Below are 17341 nucleotides of genomic sequence, written 5' to 3'. Positions count from 1 at the left end.
TCTGTGTTTTATTATTATTTTTTTTTACCTAAACATAGGTTTTTTTTTTGGCTTGAGACCCAGTACAACCTTGTGTTTTTGTATGACTTTTGTTAGTATTGGTATTAGTGGGAGGAATAGTGCCCCATCACTGGTATCATTGGGAGGAATAGTACCCCATCACTGGTATCATTGGGAGGAATAGTGCCCCATCACTGGTATCATTGGGAGGAATAGTGCCCTATCATTGGTATCAGTGGGAGGAATAGTGCCCCATTGTTGGTGTCATTGGGAGGAATAGTATCCAATCGTTGGTGTCATTGGGAGGAATAGTGCCCCATCATTGGTCCCTTAGGCCTTCATTTTCTGTCTGTGTTTTATTATTATTTTTTTTACCTAAACATAGGTTTTTTTTTTGGCTTGAGACCCAGTACAACCTTGTGTTTTTGTATGACTTTTGTTAGTATTGGTATTAGTGGGAGGAATAGTGCCCCATCATTGGTATCATTGGGAGGAATAGTATCCAATCGTTGGTGTCATTGGGAGGAATAGTACCCAATCATTGGTGTCATTGGGAGGAATAGTACCCAATCATTGGTGTCATTGGGAGGAATTGTGCCCCATCATTGGTGTCATTGGGAGGAATAGTACCCAATCATTGGTGTCGACGAGAGGAATAGTGCCCCATCGTTGGTGTCATTGGGAGGAATAGTGCCCCATCATTGGGAGGAATATTGCCCCATCATTGGTATCAGTGGGAGGAATAGTGCCCCATTGTTGGTGTCATTGGGAGGAATAGTATCCAATCGTTGGTGTCATTGGGAGGAATAGTACCCAATCATTGGTGTCATTGGGAGGAATAGTACCCAATCATTGGTGTCATTGGGAGGAATAGCACCCAATCATTGGTGTCAATGAGAGGAATAGTGCCCCATCGTTGGTGTCATTGAGAGGAATAGTGCCCCAGCGTTGGTGTCAGTGGGAGGAATAGTACCCCATTTTTGGGTGTCCTTGAGAAGAATAGTGCCCCATCATTGGTGTCCATGAGAGGAATAGTGCCCCATCATGGTGTCATTGGGAGGAATAGTGCCCCATTTTGGGTGTCCTTGAGAAGAATAGTGCCCCATCATTGGTGTCCATGAGAGGAATAGTGCCCCATCGTTGGTGTCATTGGGAGGAATAGTGCCCACATCATTGGTGTCCATGAGAGGAATAGTGTCCCATTGCTGGTCTCATTGGGAGGAATTGTTCCCCATTGCTGGTGTTAATGGGAGGAATGGTGCCCCAAGGGCTGGATAAAAGCAAGTAAAAGGTCACAGTTTGGAGACCACTGCCCTAGGTGAGCATTTATCCCTTGTAGTGTAGAAGCAGTCCCACCACAAGGGAGGATTTTTCCTTTCCCTGGAGGTAGGCTTTGTATATTCTGTAAAGCTCTGTGCAATATGCACATTCTATATAAATATGGAAAATAAAATAGAAATATAATCTCTAAAATTCCCTCGTCAGTTGCCTGCTACAGACAATACAAGTGATATTTGCATATTATACAGCCTGTAGGCAGGAATGATCATAATAAAGTAACGTAGGAATCAGACCACAGACAATCACTTCACTAACAGGCAGATTTGGCTTTCTGTCACCTTGTAACATAAAAAAGTAAGTTATCCAAAAATGCATCTTTTTAATTAAAGGATTATATATGCCTCACATTTGTGCACGTGTGTTTTCTTCTAAAAAATGAATTTTTCTTGTGATTTTTCAGGCATTCCAGTTTGGCATCGCTGCTCCTCAAACACGGGCTGAAGCTGTCAAGCTTTTATTTACAGAAATGTTTAGAATACAACAATTTTCCTTTATTCCAATACTTTCTGAGCCAGCGCTGCCCATTGCCCTCTGGGGACGAACTTGATGCATTTAAACAGCAGTCATCTAAAAACCATCACAAAGAATGGCTGCCGTACTTACTACTGGCCGGGCTCGATGCTGCACATTTGTTGGACGCCACATGGTGAGAACTGTTATATTTTCTACTTCTACTAGCTTTATTTTTACACTGTGGCGTCCTTTCTTGTCCTCTGTGTGTAACCGGAAAGTAGGTTTGCTTTTGTTATTTGCTTGACTTTGGTCACTTAGAGCCTTGTATTTATTCAGAAATGAAGAGCACACTTAGTATTCACAATAACTAAAAAAGTAATTAATTTTTCTTATAAATGTATAAGTAACTAGTTCAACCCCTTCACGCCTAAGGGTAAAACTAATTTTAAAGCAGAGTTTCACCCATTAGTGGAGGTTCCTCTTTAAAACGTAACTCCACTTTTGTTGATAAAAAAACATCCCCCTCTGGGTGATCTCTGTACTTTACAAGGATTTTAACAAACTTTGTTGCAGATTCCTTTCTTTTGTTATTCTGAAGAAATCATTGTTTGTTCCTCTGTGCTGAGTGGGTCTAATGGGAGTGGTTTCATAAATATCTATCAGCTGTGGCAGCTGCAGAGCTCTAATGAGGAAAGCTGCTGGGCCTTCATCCCTTTAGACGTGTTCCTATTATGCATAGTAGGGCACTTTTGATGGCAGCGTATGACAGCTCTCTCAGTTCTATTACCCCCTAAATCACCAGAAGATTATTGTGGCGGGGGTAGGGGACATTGGAGGAGAAGGATTTCTACTAAACCAGGAGACTGTAGCACAGGAGTATCTCACCAAAAATTACATTTATGTTGCAGGGGATGCCAGAAATCTGACTTGTATCTTAGTGCAGACTTCTGGGAAAATTGGTGAGCCAATCACACAAGCAGGAAATTGTTTTCTGGGGTGTGGTCAGTATACATTCTGTGTACAGAACAGCTCCAGGCGGCCATATTGTATTGCAGTTTCAGAAAATTGCAACAGCTGCAGATTGAAAAGGAAAGGTTGTTTTTAATTACACATTTTTTGTCACAATTGTAAATGCTATATTATATTTTCTTTATTTGCTGATTTTTTCCCCCATTAAAGTGGAGGTACCCTTTAAGGACTCCTCATCCTCTTACATGCCACACATGGCATGTCATTTTTTTTGGGGGCGGGGGGCGCGGGTACCTAGTTTTGACAGGTACCCAGCTCCCACTTCCGCTTGGAGTGCTGCAGCGCCCTGAGCAGAATTTCTCTCCCTGCAATCTTCTGGGACACATCATGGGTCCCAGAAGATTGCGCCACCATTATGGAGGCGCAGCACGACTCAGGCGTCCACACCTGGCTGTGAAGCCGCAAGCTGTCACAGCCGGGTGCCCACACTTGTGATTGTGGGACAGGTAAGTGTTTGTTAGAAGTCAGCAGCTACACTTTTTTATTAAAACACAAAGACGACTGGAACTCCGCTTTAATGCCGAAGCCCAATTTTGCAACTTTGACATATGTTACTAAACCTGTATCACAACAACTTTGTGCAACCAGGTGGAATTTACCTTGTTTTTTTTCAGGACAAATTTGGTGGTAAATAGTAATGAAAATCTCCTGGATTTTTCTTTTATTACCTAAGAAAAACGAATCCAAAATAGTAAAACAAAATCTCTACATCAATCCACAATCTAAGACTAACCTATCTAGCCCTGTAAAGAAGACATCGCTATATATACCTTTTTTTGAAGCCGCTCCAGCAGGCCCGGACTGGGACAAAAAATAGGCTCGGGCATTTTGAACTGAGCAGCCTGGGAGGGGGGGGGGTTGACTGAGGCGTGGGGTTCGTCGGGATGGTTGATGACAGGATTTAATGTTCCAGGATGTGTGGATTCGATTACGGTACCTTTTTTAGTTTAATCTGACAGACTGGGTCCAATTTAGATCAGAGCTGCCATATGATGCTGTTTTTTTTTTGTCTTACTTTAAATCCTGTTTTGATTGTTGAGTCCTAAAAATAGTATGAAGCAGCACAAGCTGAGGGTTACTCTAATCAAGGGGTAGACAAAGAGGGGTATATGGTCTGGTAACATCAGTGACACACCTCCATCCCGATACATACAGAGGAAAAAGGGGAAATGGCTGAAAATAGGAAATGAAAACCAAATGACTCACACCCCCCCTGAGCAGAAGGCTTATTGGCTGTGGAGCCGGCCGCAGTGAGAGAACTTCTTTGTGATGAGTGAGAGCCGCGGCCCAACGGTAATATGCCCGGTCTGCCCTATGGCCAGTCCGGGCCTGCGCTCCAGTCTCTAGTGGCAGAAGCTCTGCAGAGGACACAGCCGACAACGGCTGGGAAATGAATAGGAAGTGACGTCACCCATAGAGTTACAATGGAGCTTGCCTCCTGTGCACCCACCTCCACAACAAAGCCGCCACTGACAACTCAGCGTGGGATCGGCTTGGCTTAAAAAAAGGTATATATACTGATTCTTTACAGAGCTAGATAGGTTAGTCTTAGATCATGGATGCCTGTAGATGTAGAGAGAGATTTTAGTGTTAGGGTTGACTTATCCTTTAAATGTAACTGGACATTTTTTGCTACTACCATAACCTACCACCAAAGAGCATCCCAAAATAAATTCTAAGAAAAAAAAAAAAAAGGTTACCCTAGCTCTACTGCTTGATATTGTTGTCCATGAACTGGAGTCTGTTGCTCTAGTCAGGGCGTTCAGCTCCCACAGATAGATGGTTTTGAATCAGGAAAGGCTGGCAACTCGGATGCTCTTGAATAAAAGTACTTTATTTGCTACATGGGTACAGGTACAGAGTATACGCTGATGGGTTCTGGCTATGAAGCCTTCATCAAAGCTGAGTTGCCAGCCTTTCCTGGTTCAAAATAAATTTTCCTGCTCCTGATGATCGCAGCTCCACCACATGTGTGTATGTTAATTGTTGTTTGTACCTGTATTACAGCCCAGAAACAATAGTGCGCATTTTGCTTCTTTTTTTGTTTTCCTGCCTAAAACTCACTGATACTAATTAAAAAAAAAAAAAACATCCTGTCCAAAAAATACTGACTTTGACCCTGACCTTGACCCAAACACTAACCCTGGGGCTGACCCAGATCAAACCTTAACCACTTCTGGACCGGAAGGATTTGCCCCCTTAATGACCAGGCCATATTTTGCGATTCAGCACTGCGTTATTTTAACAGACAATTGCGCGGTCATGTGATGCTGTACCTAAATAAAATTGATGTCCTTTATTCCTCACAAATAGAGCTTTCTTTTGGTGGTATTTGATCACCTGTGCCATTCTTATTTTTTGCGCTATAAACAAAAAAAGAGCCACAATTCTGGGAAAAAAAAATATTTTTCACATTCTGCTATATAACATCCCCCCCCCCCAAAAAAAAAAAAAATTAAAAATCCAAATTTTTTAATATTTTAGGCCAATTTGTTTTCTGCTACATATTTTTGGTAAAAAAAATCGCAATAAGCGTATTTTGATTGGTTTGCGCAAAAGTTATTGCGTCTACTAGCTACCGGAAAAATTTGTCATTTTTATTGATTTTTTATTTTTTACTAGTAATGGCGGCGATCTGCGATTTTTTGCAGGACTGTGACATTGCGGTGGACAGATCGGACCCCTAACTGACATTTTTTACACTTTTGGGGGGACCAGTGACATTACTACAGTAATCAGTGCTATACATATACACTGTTACTGTAATAATGACACTGGCAGGGAAGAGGTTAACACTGTGGGTGATCAAGGGGTTAAATGTGTACCTAGGGGCGTGTTTTCTAATTGTGGGGGGGGGGGGGGCGTGGCTTGTGAAATGATCACAGAGATCTGTGTTCCTATATAGAAGGTCATTCCAGAGAGAAAAAAGGTCAGCTGTGTTTACAACAGCTAAACATTCTTCCTTCTCAGCAGGGAACCGACGTGGGTCAGGCGGCAATCAGAGCCACCTGCCCACGTGCATCGGAATCCCCGCGCACTTGCCACCTAGCTGCTGGCGCGTGACTGACGTATACCTGTGTCGCTAAAATTAATAAACAGTTAGGGCTCTTTCACACGGCCGTTCAGTTTTTTGGCTCCTTTTTTTTTTCACGGAGCAGATGACACTTGTGTCATCCGCTCCGTATGTCCGCATATCATCCCATCCGTTTGCGGATGATATACGGACATAATGCATGTCTATGGGCATTGCGGATGTCAGCGGATGACACCGTTGACATCCGATTTTGCTTCCTTTCCGTTTTTTAACGGAGGGAAAAATAGGGTTCTGTTCCGTTCCAAAAAACGGAACAGGACTGAAAGGAAGAAAATCGGATGTCAGCGATGGCCATCCGCTGACATCCGCAATGCCATTGATATACATTATGTCCGTAAATCATCCGCAAAAAAATAGGATGATTTGCGGCCATACGGAGCAGCGCCCGTGTGAAAGGGCCCTAAGAAACAATTTCAAAAAATGAACAAATTGAAGAAATGTCTCTTGTGATAAAGTTCATAAATGAATGTGACGACATTCAATAGGTGCAATCCAGTGAACATGTGGATGTCATGATGAAAAGGATAATGATCTCTCCACCACCGAAAATAAGTGAAATGCAAACTCACCAGAGCCAAATGCTGTCTAGATTATAGGACAGCAAGCGAGTGTTATGGGACCAGTCTCCCGATCTTTGGGACATCAATGTAGTCAGCAACTTCCAGCCTCATAGAAAACCTCCAATGCGTTGATTGGGAGAGGCTCATGGTGTAGTATGAAGTAAAAATCAAATTAATAAAAATATACAATAAAATATTCAGTATCACTGATAGAAAAACAGTGTATATAGAATATAATATCAAACAACGGTAAAAAAAGAACTCGCATATAAAGCCACCACTAAAATGAAAAGTGATGGTTGGGACCTTAGGTGTTTGAGATAACAAGCTCCCAAAGATCGGGAGACTGGTCGCATAACACTTGCTGTCCTATAATCTAGACAGCATTTGGCTCTGGTGAGTTTGCATTTCACTTATTTTCGGTGGTGGAGAGATCATTATCCTTTTCATCGTGACATCCACATGTTCACTGGACTGCACCTATTGAATATCGTCACATTCATTTATGAACTTTATCACAAGAGACATTTCTTCAATTTGTTCATTTTTTGAAATTTTTTCTTACTGTTTATTAATTTTAGCGCTGCAATATTCTTTTTATCTTTGTTATTTTGGTGTATGTTTTATATTTTATTATTTTTTTTCTTTACACTTTTTTTGCTAGCTGCTGTTTATTTCACTAGGGCAGATTCACACCTTTTATCACTTGTATACCTGTGTCAGTTTGCGCAGGAGCAGCTGCCTGCCGCTGTATACCTGTGGCGGGCAGTCAGCAACCGGTTAACCTAAGTATTTTTTTTTTTTTTTTTTGTATTTTTTTTTTAATTATTCTACCCACACTTTTTTTTTTTTTTTTTTCAATATCTGCAATGACAGAGAAAAATGCAAAAATCTTAGGAGCGGGCTTCACAGTGACTGATCACTGTGATAGCCAGTCAGAGGCTACCCCGGCTATCAGGGGACTCGGAATCGGAGGTTCTGGGTCCCTAACATTAGAACGGGGCCTGGGGCTCTCGGTGAGACCCAGGTCTCTGTACTGAAAGGGAGATACGCAGATATGCAGCCCCATGGAAAATATTTGCATATGGTTGGCATGAAGGGGTTAAATACGCTTTGAATAGTTATATAGAAATCCTGTATTTAGTATACAGTAGTGTAGAATAAAGGTCTTCCATAGTTCTTTCCTGCTAGGCTCAATACTGCACATCTGTTGGATGCAGATGATCACAGTTTTATTTTGCACATATGAGTTTGATTCAAGCTGATATAAAAAGCCAGCCATTTTCCAGGTAGTAGTCAGGTGATGAATTCAGCTGGACTTATTTAGTAATACTGTATATAAAACAGAACCAGCACTTTTCTTAACTACTTCAGTACCAACATTTTCACCCCCCTCCCTGCCCAGGCCAATTTTCAGCTTTCAGCGCTGTCGCACTTCGAATTACAAGTGCGCGGTCATGCAACACTGTTCCCATATGACATTTTTATTGCTTTTTTTTCACACACATAGAGCCTTCTTTAGTTGGTATTTAACCACCACTGGGTTTTTAATTTTTAGATAAATAAAAAAAAAAGTTAACAATTTAAAAAAAAAAAACATGCTTTTTATTTATAAAATGTTGCAAATAAATGATCTTTCTTCATAAATTTAGACCAAAATGTATACTGCTACATTTCTTTGGTGAAAATAATCAAAATCCGTGGATATTATTTAGTAGGAAAGTTATACTATGGTATGTATGTACTGTATATCTGGAAATCAATCAGTCCTGATGCACTGATCTAATTTCTTTAGGCACAAAAATGCTAGGACAGTACAAATATCCCCCAAATTACCCCTTTTTGAAAACTAGGCAGTCCAAGGTGTTCAGTAAGAGGCATGCAAGTTTTTTGAAGTTGTAATTTTTTTTCACAATTTTTTAGAAAATGAAGAAATGTACAAAAAAACTATTTTTTAAAATGTTTTACATACTGTCACTGTTGTAGTACAGCATTATCATATAACTGGTGTGGAGGTGATCAGGGACACTGGTGACAGGGTGACAACATGTAAAAAAAAATATATATATATACATCACCTTCGTTCATTGACGGACATAGCTCTTGATCTTCTCAACCATTGGCTTATATTGCCCCCTACAGGAGTAGGACACTAGGTAGAAAAAATGTCTGGCTATGCCTATAGGCAGTCCGAGGGGGGTCTACTCCCTCTCTCTACTATAGGTACTCAGTTTTTTTTGCTTCCTAGTCAGGGGTTAGGACCTAGTTCCTTGCAGGGATCTCTGGTCTTGGCAATATTTTCTTTTTAGATATCATTTTTTAACTCCCAGATTTTTTTTCTGTGAGATCTAAAATCAACTGCCGGACTGGGCGACGGGCTAGATAATCTAGAACCAGTGGTCACCCCAGTTTGGCCAGCGAGCGTGCGCAGACCTCAACTCCGTGCTAGGTCGGCCGCAAAATAGCCCCACTGGACCGGGGCTGGCCTGTGAGTTAAACGTCTCGCGAGGTCGCATACAACCAGGTCTCAGCCTGAGTCGCAGCATTTCTCCTGGCTGACAGCCCCCCCCCCCATTTTGATTGAGAGCAGTGCCTGCCTGTTTCCTGGTATAGTAAGTAACTGTCCCCCCTCTCCCCCTGGAGGGTTTTGTAGTAGACGTGGGCCCCTCCATGAGACAGTTGGACCCCTGGGTTCCCCTCCTTCCCGTTTGACCCCTTATCAGTTTGGTGGTCCCTGTGGGCCATCTTGCCCCCCAACAGCCCCTCCTCCTCCTCCTTCACTGACGCTGTGGGGTGGCCTGGTTCACCGCCTAGGGTAGGGACAGGGTGCTATGGGGGCGGGGGGGGGTTCGCCGCCGGCGACAGGGCGATTAGCTGGGGGGGCTGTACCTGGTGGGGGCTCCAGCCAGGGCCCCCCTTCCTGCCTGTGCCTTTTTCTGAGGCCTAGGGATCCCTCCTGGGTCCCTGGGAACCTCGTGGTGCCACCATTTTCTTGTAGCCTGTGTGCTTAATGCACGGTGGCCATGTTTGTGTAGTCCAGCTACAATTTTGTGGTGGTTTTTCCATTAAAAATAACAGCGGCCATGACAGTGGAGCCCTCTGGGCAGTGATTTCGGCGGTGGGAGCCGCTCCTCATCCCCTGGGGCTGACTCCTGGATCTTTTCCTTCTTTGATCGCCGATCGTGCAGTGCAGATTCTCCTGGTAGCTGCGGTGCCTGGTTTCTGCGATTGGTGTTCTGCGGTTGGCAACCGGGTGGGCTGCCAGAGCGGTGGGGGTTGTCCTTTAGCAGTGTTTTACACTTTTTTGTGGGGGTCTCCCTGGTGACTTATGGAGTCTTTGGAGCACATCTCCCCACCTGATCCCCTCTCTGAGGCTGCAGGGCCCTCTGGGTCCCATCCATCCATTGATGCACTGGTCCTGGCCCTAATTTGTAAAGTCTTTGGATTTTTTTGGTTAAAAATAACAAACATGGTAAACTTACCTGCTCTGTGTAGTGGTTTTGCATAAAGTGGTCTCGGATCCTACTCCTTCTCGGGTCTCTCTTCGGCTCTCTTGGCCCCTCCCTCCTGTTGAGTGCCCCCACAGCAAACAGCTTGCTATAGGGGCACCAGAGCCAGGCCACAGCTCTCTGTGTCCATTCAGACACAGAGCTGCAACCAGGCCCCACCCCCTCTCACTCCTCATTGGTTCACTGAATTTGACAGCAATGGCCAATGGTTATGTCCTACCATCTCAGCCAATGAGGAGGGAGAGTTTCGGGCAGCCGAGACACTCCTGCAACATCGCTGGATAGAGATGGGGCTCAAGGAAGTATTAGGGGGTACTGAGGGGGTCTGCTGCACACAGAAGGCTTTTTATCTTAATGCATAGAATGCATCTTAATGCATAAAAAAACTTCTGACTTTACAACTCCTTTAAGTCATTTTTCTGTTTATCAGACCTAAACATTATGAATTAAAGGTAAAAGGGTGGACGTCTCAAACATATAACTATAAGGTTATACACCCAGCAATGCAATATTGGATGGGTGCCTGAACCTGGAGTGTTACTTAACTGACCCTTGGGGATTGTTGAAAGAGCGGGAAAAGACTAGGGGAAGATTGTACATGTAAGAGGGAGAAAGTAAAGATACAGTTGGTGGGGGTGGAGAGGAAAGAGGTGTTTGGGGAACTGAAGGTGAACTGAAGATCTACAGAGGCTAAATAATTCTGAAAGGTAAAGGTACAATGTGGCTGGAGAGTTAGCCTCCAAGTCTTAGAGTTGGAGGAGTTGTGAGGTCTGTTTTTGGGGGGGGGGGGGGGGAATAAGCCATAGTTGCCAAATCAAGAGAAATTAATTGTGCGTATCTTCTAGTATAGCAGGTTATTAATATAGATATCCTGTACAAAAGACATATCCTTTGTGAAGCTAAAGGATCAAGGTTGCATTTCTATGCATTTGGGTAAAAAACCTCTGTGCAGCTCCCCACCGGGATGTGCATGAGAGCCTCTGCTCTCTGGGGATTCTCACACTTCAGTAGCTGAGGCAGCAGTTGAAGCCATTGGCTCCCGGTGCTGTCAATCACGGCCAGTAAACCATAGAGAGGAGAGAGGGGGCAAGGTCGAGGTTAATGGACACGCAGAGCAGTGGCTCATGAGCGAGCCTGCTTGGGTGCCCCCACAGCGGTAGGAAGGAGGGGCTAGAATGCCAGCAGGGAACCCATGAAGAGAAGGATCCAGGCTGCTCTGTGCAAAACCACTGCGCATAGCAAGTAAGTACACGTAAAAAAAAAAAAAAAGGCTTTAATTTCACTTTAAGGGATGGGGATTTCCATGCTTGGGCAATGGTTTGCTTGGTGGTTATGACAGTGTGTGTTATGTCTGTTAAGCTGCAACAAGAGATGTTGAAGTGGCTTTTTTACGCTGTCCCAACATCCCTATCCACTACTATAGGGACCAAAAATTTCTAAGCCAGGGACAATGTGGGCTATGTACAAAGAGCAAATGACTCCTGCGCTTAAGGGGTGGCCTTGCGGCTGGTATCCGGAAAATGCGATTCAGGTCAAATTGTAGTAAATTCAGGCTGTGCTGCCACTCTCAACGGGTCGTGGTAACCCAAAGCAGATACTGGAAAAGAGAAATGGACAGAGGGCGCACCAGCCTAGCGCATTATCTTTAAAACAATTTATTGTAATAGACATTTATACACATTATACTCACAAAACAATTATGAAACACGGGCAATAAGCAATGAGGGACCACCAGGGGTCTCCACTGGGCATCCTCGGCTGCTGCAGGCCGTGGAAGGATGTAGACCTCCAAAAAACCGCTTACGTGTTTCGGGGTGTTCCCCCTTCATCAGAGCTAGTTGGGGGAATGAGTGATAGGGCTTTTGTATATTCCAAAAGGTCACATGATCAAGTCCCAAAGCTCCACCCTTTGTGGGTGGGTCAAGAACAATATAAATGTAAAGAAGTATATTACTAATGACAATAAAAGCATAAGCATATTAATATATATAAAACCAATGCATATGCAATGAAATCAATAAAAGATGATTACCACAATACATGACAATATGACCATGGAAGAGCCAGCCATGCAGAGTTGCCTGACATGGAACAAACATCAGACCCTATTACCTTGTGCGATCATAAATGCAGCCACAGACTTAGTGTATGGTAGAAGAAATCTATCGAAATTCCCTGCTATATAATATGTTATAGTACATGTCAAAGCTGCATATGCCACAGCTTTCATATAGATTGGAGCCAGAGTGTCATAACGAAGGGACCGACTGAAATGTAAACCATCAGTGCAGATACTGAGATTAATATGCTTATGCTTTTATTGTCATTAGTAATATACTTCTTTACATTTATATTGTTCTTGACCCACCCACAAAGGGTGGAGCTTTGGGACTTGATCATGTGACCTTTTGGAATATACAAAAGCCCTATCACTCATTCCCCCAACTAGCTCTGATGAAGGGGGAACACCCCGAAACGCGTAAGCGGTTTTTTGGAGGTCTACATCCTTCCACGGCCTGCGGCAGCTGAGGATGCCCAGTGGACACCCCAAGTGGTCCCTCATTGCTTATTGCCCGTGTTTCATAATTGTTTTGTGAGTATAATGTGTATACATGTCTATTACAATAAATTGTTTTAAAGATAATGCGCTAGGCTGGTGCGCCCTCTGTCCATTTCTCTTTTCCACAATGTGGGCTATGTGGGACTTTAAGTGAGACAACAGCAGGTATGCCCAGCGTCTCCATCCCTGTATCGGAAAAAAACAAATTGGAAAGGATTAAAAGAGGTGCATGGAAGCCAGCCAGCCCCCAGTCTGATGTACTCACCCTCCAGTCTGCCACCAACCAAGTAGACCTGTCTCATGATATAAATAAAGAACAGGGGTTTAGTTGACACGCATTTGCAAACGCATGTGTAAGCTGCAGGGCCACTACACGGCACCCTGTTTTATCTGCAGTCCTAACATTTTTAAATTTGAGTGTCTCCACTCTGGGAGCACATGGCTGCTAATGGATGGATAGGAGGCAGGTGAGAGGGAGCAGCCCAAACTTCCCCCAACCCACTTCCATCCACGACTGGATTTCTAAGCAAACACTAATCTTCTAAAATCTCTTTAAGTTTTTCATATTGGAAAAGTCAGTTTTTTGTATCGCTTCTTTTCCAACGTCCAAAATATGGTAGACGCAGAACAAAAATGACATGATTATTCCTTGGGGCAGAATTAAATTTAGAAAATTGCACAAAGTAAACCAGCTGCCCAATCGGGTTAAATCTGTCAATAAAAGCATGCTATCTAATTGGTTCCTTTGGGTATCTATGGCAGTTTTTCCTGTATATTTCTTTTTTCCAGCTTTTCTCCTAATCAGCCCCAGTGCATTCACTTAGTAATCTTGTAGTCTAACATAAAGAAAAAATTTTATCCAATTTGATAATTGTTTAAAACATTCACTCTTTCTTTTCCATCTGGCAGATTACTTTTTCAGCTTTTCCAGATTGGCGTGTTTATTTTTGGTACAGGAGTTTCTAAGCTGGAAATGTTGCCCTTTATATTTTCCCCATTAAGTGATATTATAATTTTTTCTGGTACAATCATTTTTATTGTAATAAGCAAAAACGACATGGCAACTGATCACCCACACAGGGGGTACACAACAAAGAACATGGCATAAAGACATGAGTGATATCTCATGCAATTAAACATTTTAGTGATCCAAAATGTCAACTGGACAACCTTATGTACCATAAGGTCGTCCAGTTGACATTTTGTATCACTAAAATGTTAGGGCTGTGTAGGCTGCCTAGGCCTGAAGGCCTAGAGGACAGAAGGGAGAAAGGTGCCTCTAAGTGTAGGAATTAAAACATTTTAATACAAAGTATGACAAGTGGGATCTCACATGGAGTCGGTATAAAACAAGCACATCAAGGTTATGCAAATTCCATGTAAGCTGTGACAATCCTCAGTGTACGCCAGCTGCAGCCGCGACTCTCCTCTCACTCCTAACCAGGAAGTCAGCCGTGAAAATAACGGGATCCCAAACGAGGCTTGAGGAGCTCATGGAGCACAGTGTAGGACAGAGCTGTCCAAACTGGCCCTCCAGCTGTTCAGGAACTACAATTCCCATCATGCCTAGTTACATAGTTAGGTTGAAAAAAGACACAAGTACATCTGGTTCAACCAACAAAAAAAAAAAAAAACAGTATTGAAAAACCAACCATACATACCATATACACAATCCTATACCCGCAGTTGATCCAGAGGAAGGTGAAAAACCCCAGTAAAGCATGATCCAATTTGCTACAGCAGGGGAAAACAATTCCTTCCTGATCCCCTGAGAGGCAATCGGATATTCCCTGGATCAACTTTACCTAAAAAAATTTTTTAGTACCCACTTACTGTATATTAAGTACACCCATGAAAGAATCCAGACCTTTTTTTAAAGCAATCTAGTGAGCTAGCCAGAACCACCTCTGGAGGGAGTCTATTCCACATTTTCACAGCTCTTACGGTGAAGAAACCTTTCCGTATTTGGAGATGAAATCTGTTTTCCTCTAGACGTAAAGAGTGCCCCCTTGTTCTCTGTGTTGACCTTAAAGTGACGAAGTTCACTATGGACCCCTTATGTATTTATACATGTTGAGTAAAAGATATATACTAAATAAGTATACACCCTCGCGCCTTTGGAAAGCCTAATTTAAGAGTGTGCCTAAATAAATAAAATGTGTATCTAGTGATGTATATAAATATATTAATAAATAAGTGAGTAAATATTGATTATCAGCTGCTATAGTTAGAGTACATAGAGGTTTAAATCCCAAAGGGGTTAATATAGCGCTTGCTTCTAATTAGTCAGGGGTGAGCAATTCCTTGTTCACACACCTGAATAGTGAACAATCAAGTGAGGAAAAATTATTTCCTAAAGGTGATAGCAAAATATATAAACATATAATAAAGTGCAAAGTGCTAAATGAAGTTAAAATACATCAATAAATAAATATAATTAAAATAAAATATTATAAAAGTCCCAATGTGAAGTTCCTTCGTGATCTTGTGCAAATAGTGTCCTAGTAAGGTTTCTCCAATATTCCAACTGCTGGTATAATCGGCATAACTTGTAACATAAGGGGTGCACACTCACCGGACTTGGTGGGTCTTGAGTACCATATAGTAACAAGACCTTACGAGCTTGTGGCTTCCCAAGCCTGTAGGTAACTGCTGGGCTCTGTGGTTCACTATGGTCCGTGATACTCCTGGATTACACTTATATTTCACCCAGGTTATGGATCTCCCAATCGAAGTGCACAGCAAGCAGAACATCTTATTTTAGCTTCATTTAGCACTTTGCACTTTATTATATGTTTATATCTTTTGCTATCACCTTTAGAAAATAATTTTTCCTCACTTGATTGTTCACTATTCAGGTGTGTGAACAAGGAATTGCTCACCCCTGACTAATTAGAAGCAAGCGCTATATTAACCCCTTTGGGATTTAAACCTCTATTTATACATGTTGATCATATTCCCCCCTTAATCTCCTCTTCTCAAGAGAGAATAAATTCAGTTCCTCTAATCTTTTCCCATAGCTGAGGTCCTCCTGGCCTCCTATCAGTTTGGTTGCCCTTCTCTGCACTTTCTCCAGTTCCCTGATATCCTTTTTAAGAACTGGTGCCCAAAACTGAACTGCATATTCTAGATGAGGTCTTACTAATGATTTGTACAGGGGCAAAATAATATCTCTCTGGAGTCAATGCCTCTGTTAATACAAGAAAGGACTTTGCTTGCTTTGGAAACCGTAGCTTGACTATGTTCTGTCTGTGAATGTCAGAGATTTACAATGCCTCATGGGATGTGTAGTTCCGCAACAGCTGGAGGTCCATAGTTTGGACACCCCTTCTAGGACGTTAGGCATGATGAGGTCACTGGACCTGTGCGCTGCAGATGTTGGGGCAAGCGCGCTCCCTTTTCAAGTTCTGTCCTTCTGATGAACTGCATACTTTATGCTTTTGTATAACAAATGATACAGGGTGTCCTTAGTAAGAACCCGGGCTTGTGCCTTTTCACATTTCCAAAGGCCTAGCCTTTTTTGTTTTTTCTATTGTTCTGGTACAGTATTTGTTGTTAAAGGCTTAGCAATAACAAATCAACTGGTCACCCACGCAGGGGGATCATAATGAGAAGGTGAAAATTAGAAACATTACTAAGTACATGTATAATGTAACAGCTTTGTGGGGAAAATGCCAAAAATTGTGACTGTGTGGCACAGGCCGGCTGTCTGCAGGGGTGACCTAAGTCTGGCAACTTAGGAGCATACCATGGGGAGGTAATACCAAGGGCAGACGTATGCCATGTCTTAGTAAAGAAATGGGAAAGAAAGATTAGTTGTTCCTACCCCAAGGGCCATCTAAGGCTGTGGTCCTCAACCCTGGCCTACAGGGCCCATTAACAGGCCAGATTTTAGGTATTACATTGGGGAGATGTAGACTACAGTACTGCAATCACTGAGCAGCAAATGATATCACCTGGGATGTATTTCAGTTATCTTGAAAATCTGGGCTGTTAGTGGGCCCTGTAGGCCAGGGTTGAGGACCACTGATCTAAGGGATCCAATACTTACAAAGACATAGCAATATTTCCAAATGGTGATCTCCAGGGATGTCCAAACCGGGAGCTGTGGAAGAGGCAGGGTATGATGTCACCCATTGCATCGCAAAGATCTGAGAGCTGAGTGTAGTCTGAGACTCGAGTGGAAGGAAAGGACACACCCCTTTATTCTCATAAGGAAACCTGCACGGCAGCACTGTCAGTCACCTGCTGTGTGCTTGAGTGTGGGTGGCGCCGTCTTCCAGTATTGCTTCATGTTAGCAGAGACTGTCAGATTTCATTCATGCAGATAGCAGAGAAATTACAGAGCGGACAGAAATTACACTTTGAGTGCTTTGAATAGAGGCAAGTACACCCTGTAGAAGGATATGCTTTGTTCGTTTTTCATTTCTGAGGTTTACAATCACTTTAACTTCTTCCCATCCGCGCTACAGCCTATATACGGCTGCAGCGCGACTCGAATTTTCGGGAGGCCGTTTTTAAACGGCCTCCCAGTGACACGCCCCCATCGCGCTCCCGCGAGCACGCTGCGGGGAAAATCTGTGTCGGCCGTGTTCCTTGGACACGGCCGATCACAGATCGTGGTGAATGGCCAATCACAGCGGCCATTCACCACGTGATCGGGCCGTCCAATGAGCGATGATCTCATATGTATACATATGAGATCATCTCTCATCGCCGGCGCTCCTTCCTCACACGGAGCCTGCAGTGTGAGGAAGGAGGGGGAGCCTCACTGCGCCGGGGACACAGGAGAATG

General features: G+C 43.1%; 1 protein-coding gene across 1 annotated transcript in view; it reads left to right on the top strand.

Moving 5' to 3' along the window:
• The window catches only part of ASB3 (ankyrin repeat and SOCS box containing 3), a 286288-nt gene that overhangs the window by 206113 nt on the left and 62834 nt on the right, over positions 1-17341 (top strand). Inside the window, exon 8 of the mRNA XM_082249958.1 lies at positions 1742-1987. Within this exon, the coding sequence (XP_082106084.1) occupies positions 1742-1987 (246 nt within the window). The remainder of the gene's footprint in view (positions 1-1741; positions 1988-17341) is intronic.

This window comes from Pelophylax lessonae, assembly GCF_965119305.1.
Source record: "Pelophylax lessonae genome assembly, chromosome: 3".
Classification (NCBI taxonomy): domain Eukaryota; kingdom Metazoa; phylum Chordata; class Amphibia; order Anura; family Ranidae; genus Pelophylax; species Pelophylax lessonae.
This window is presented reverse-complemented; position numbering and strand designations above follow the sequence as displayed.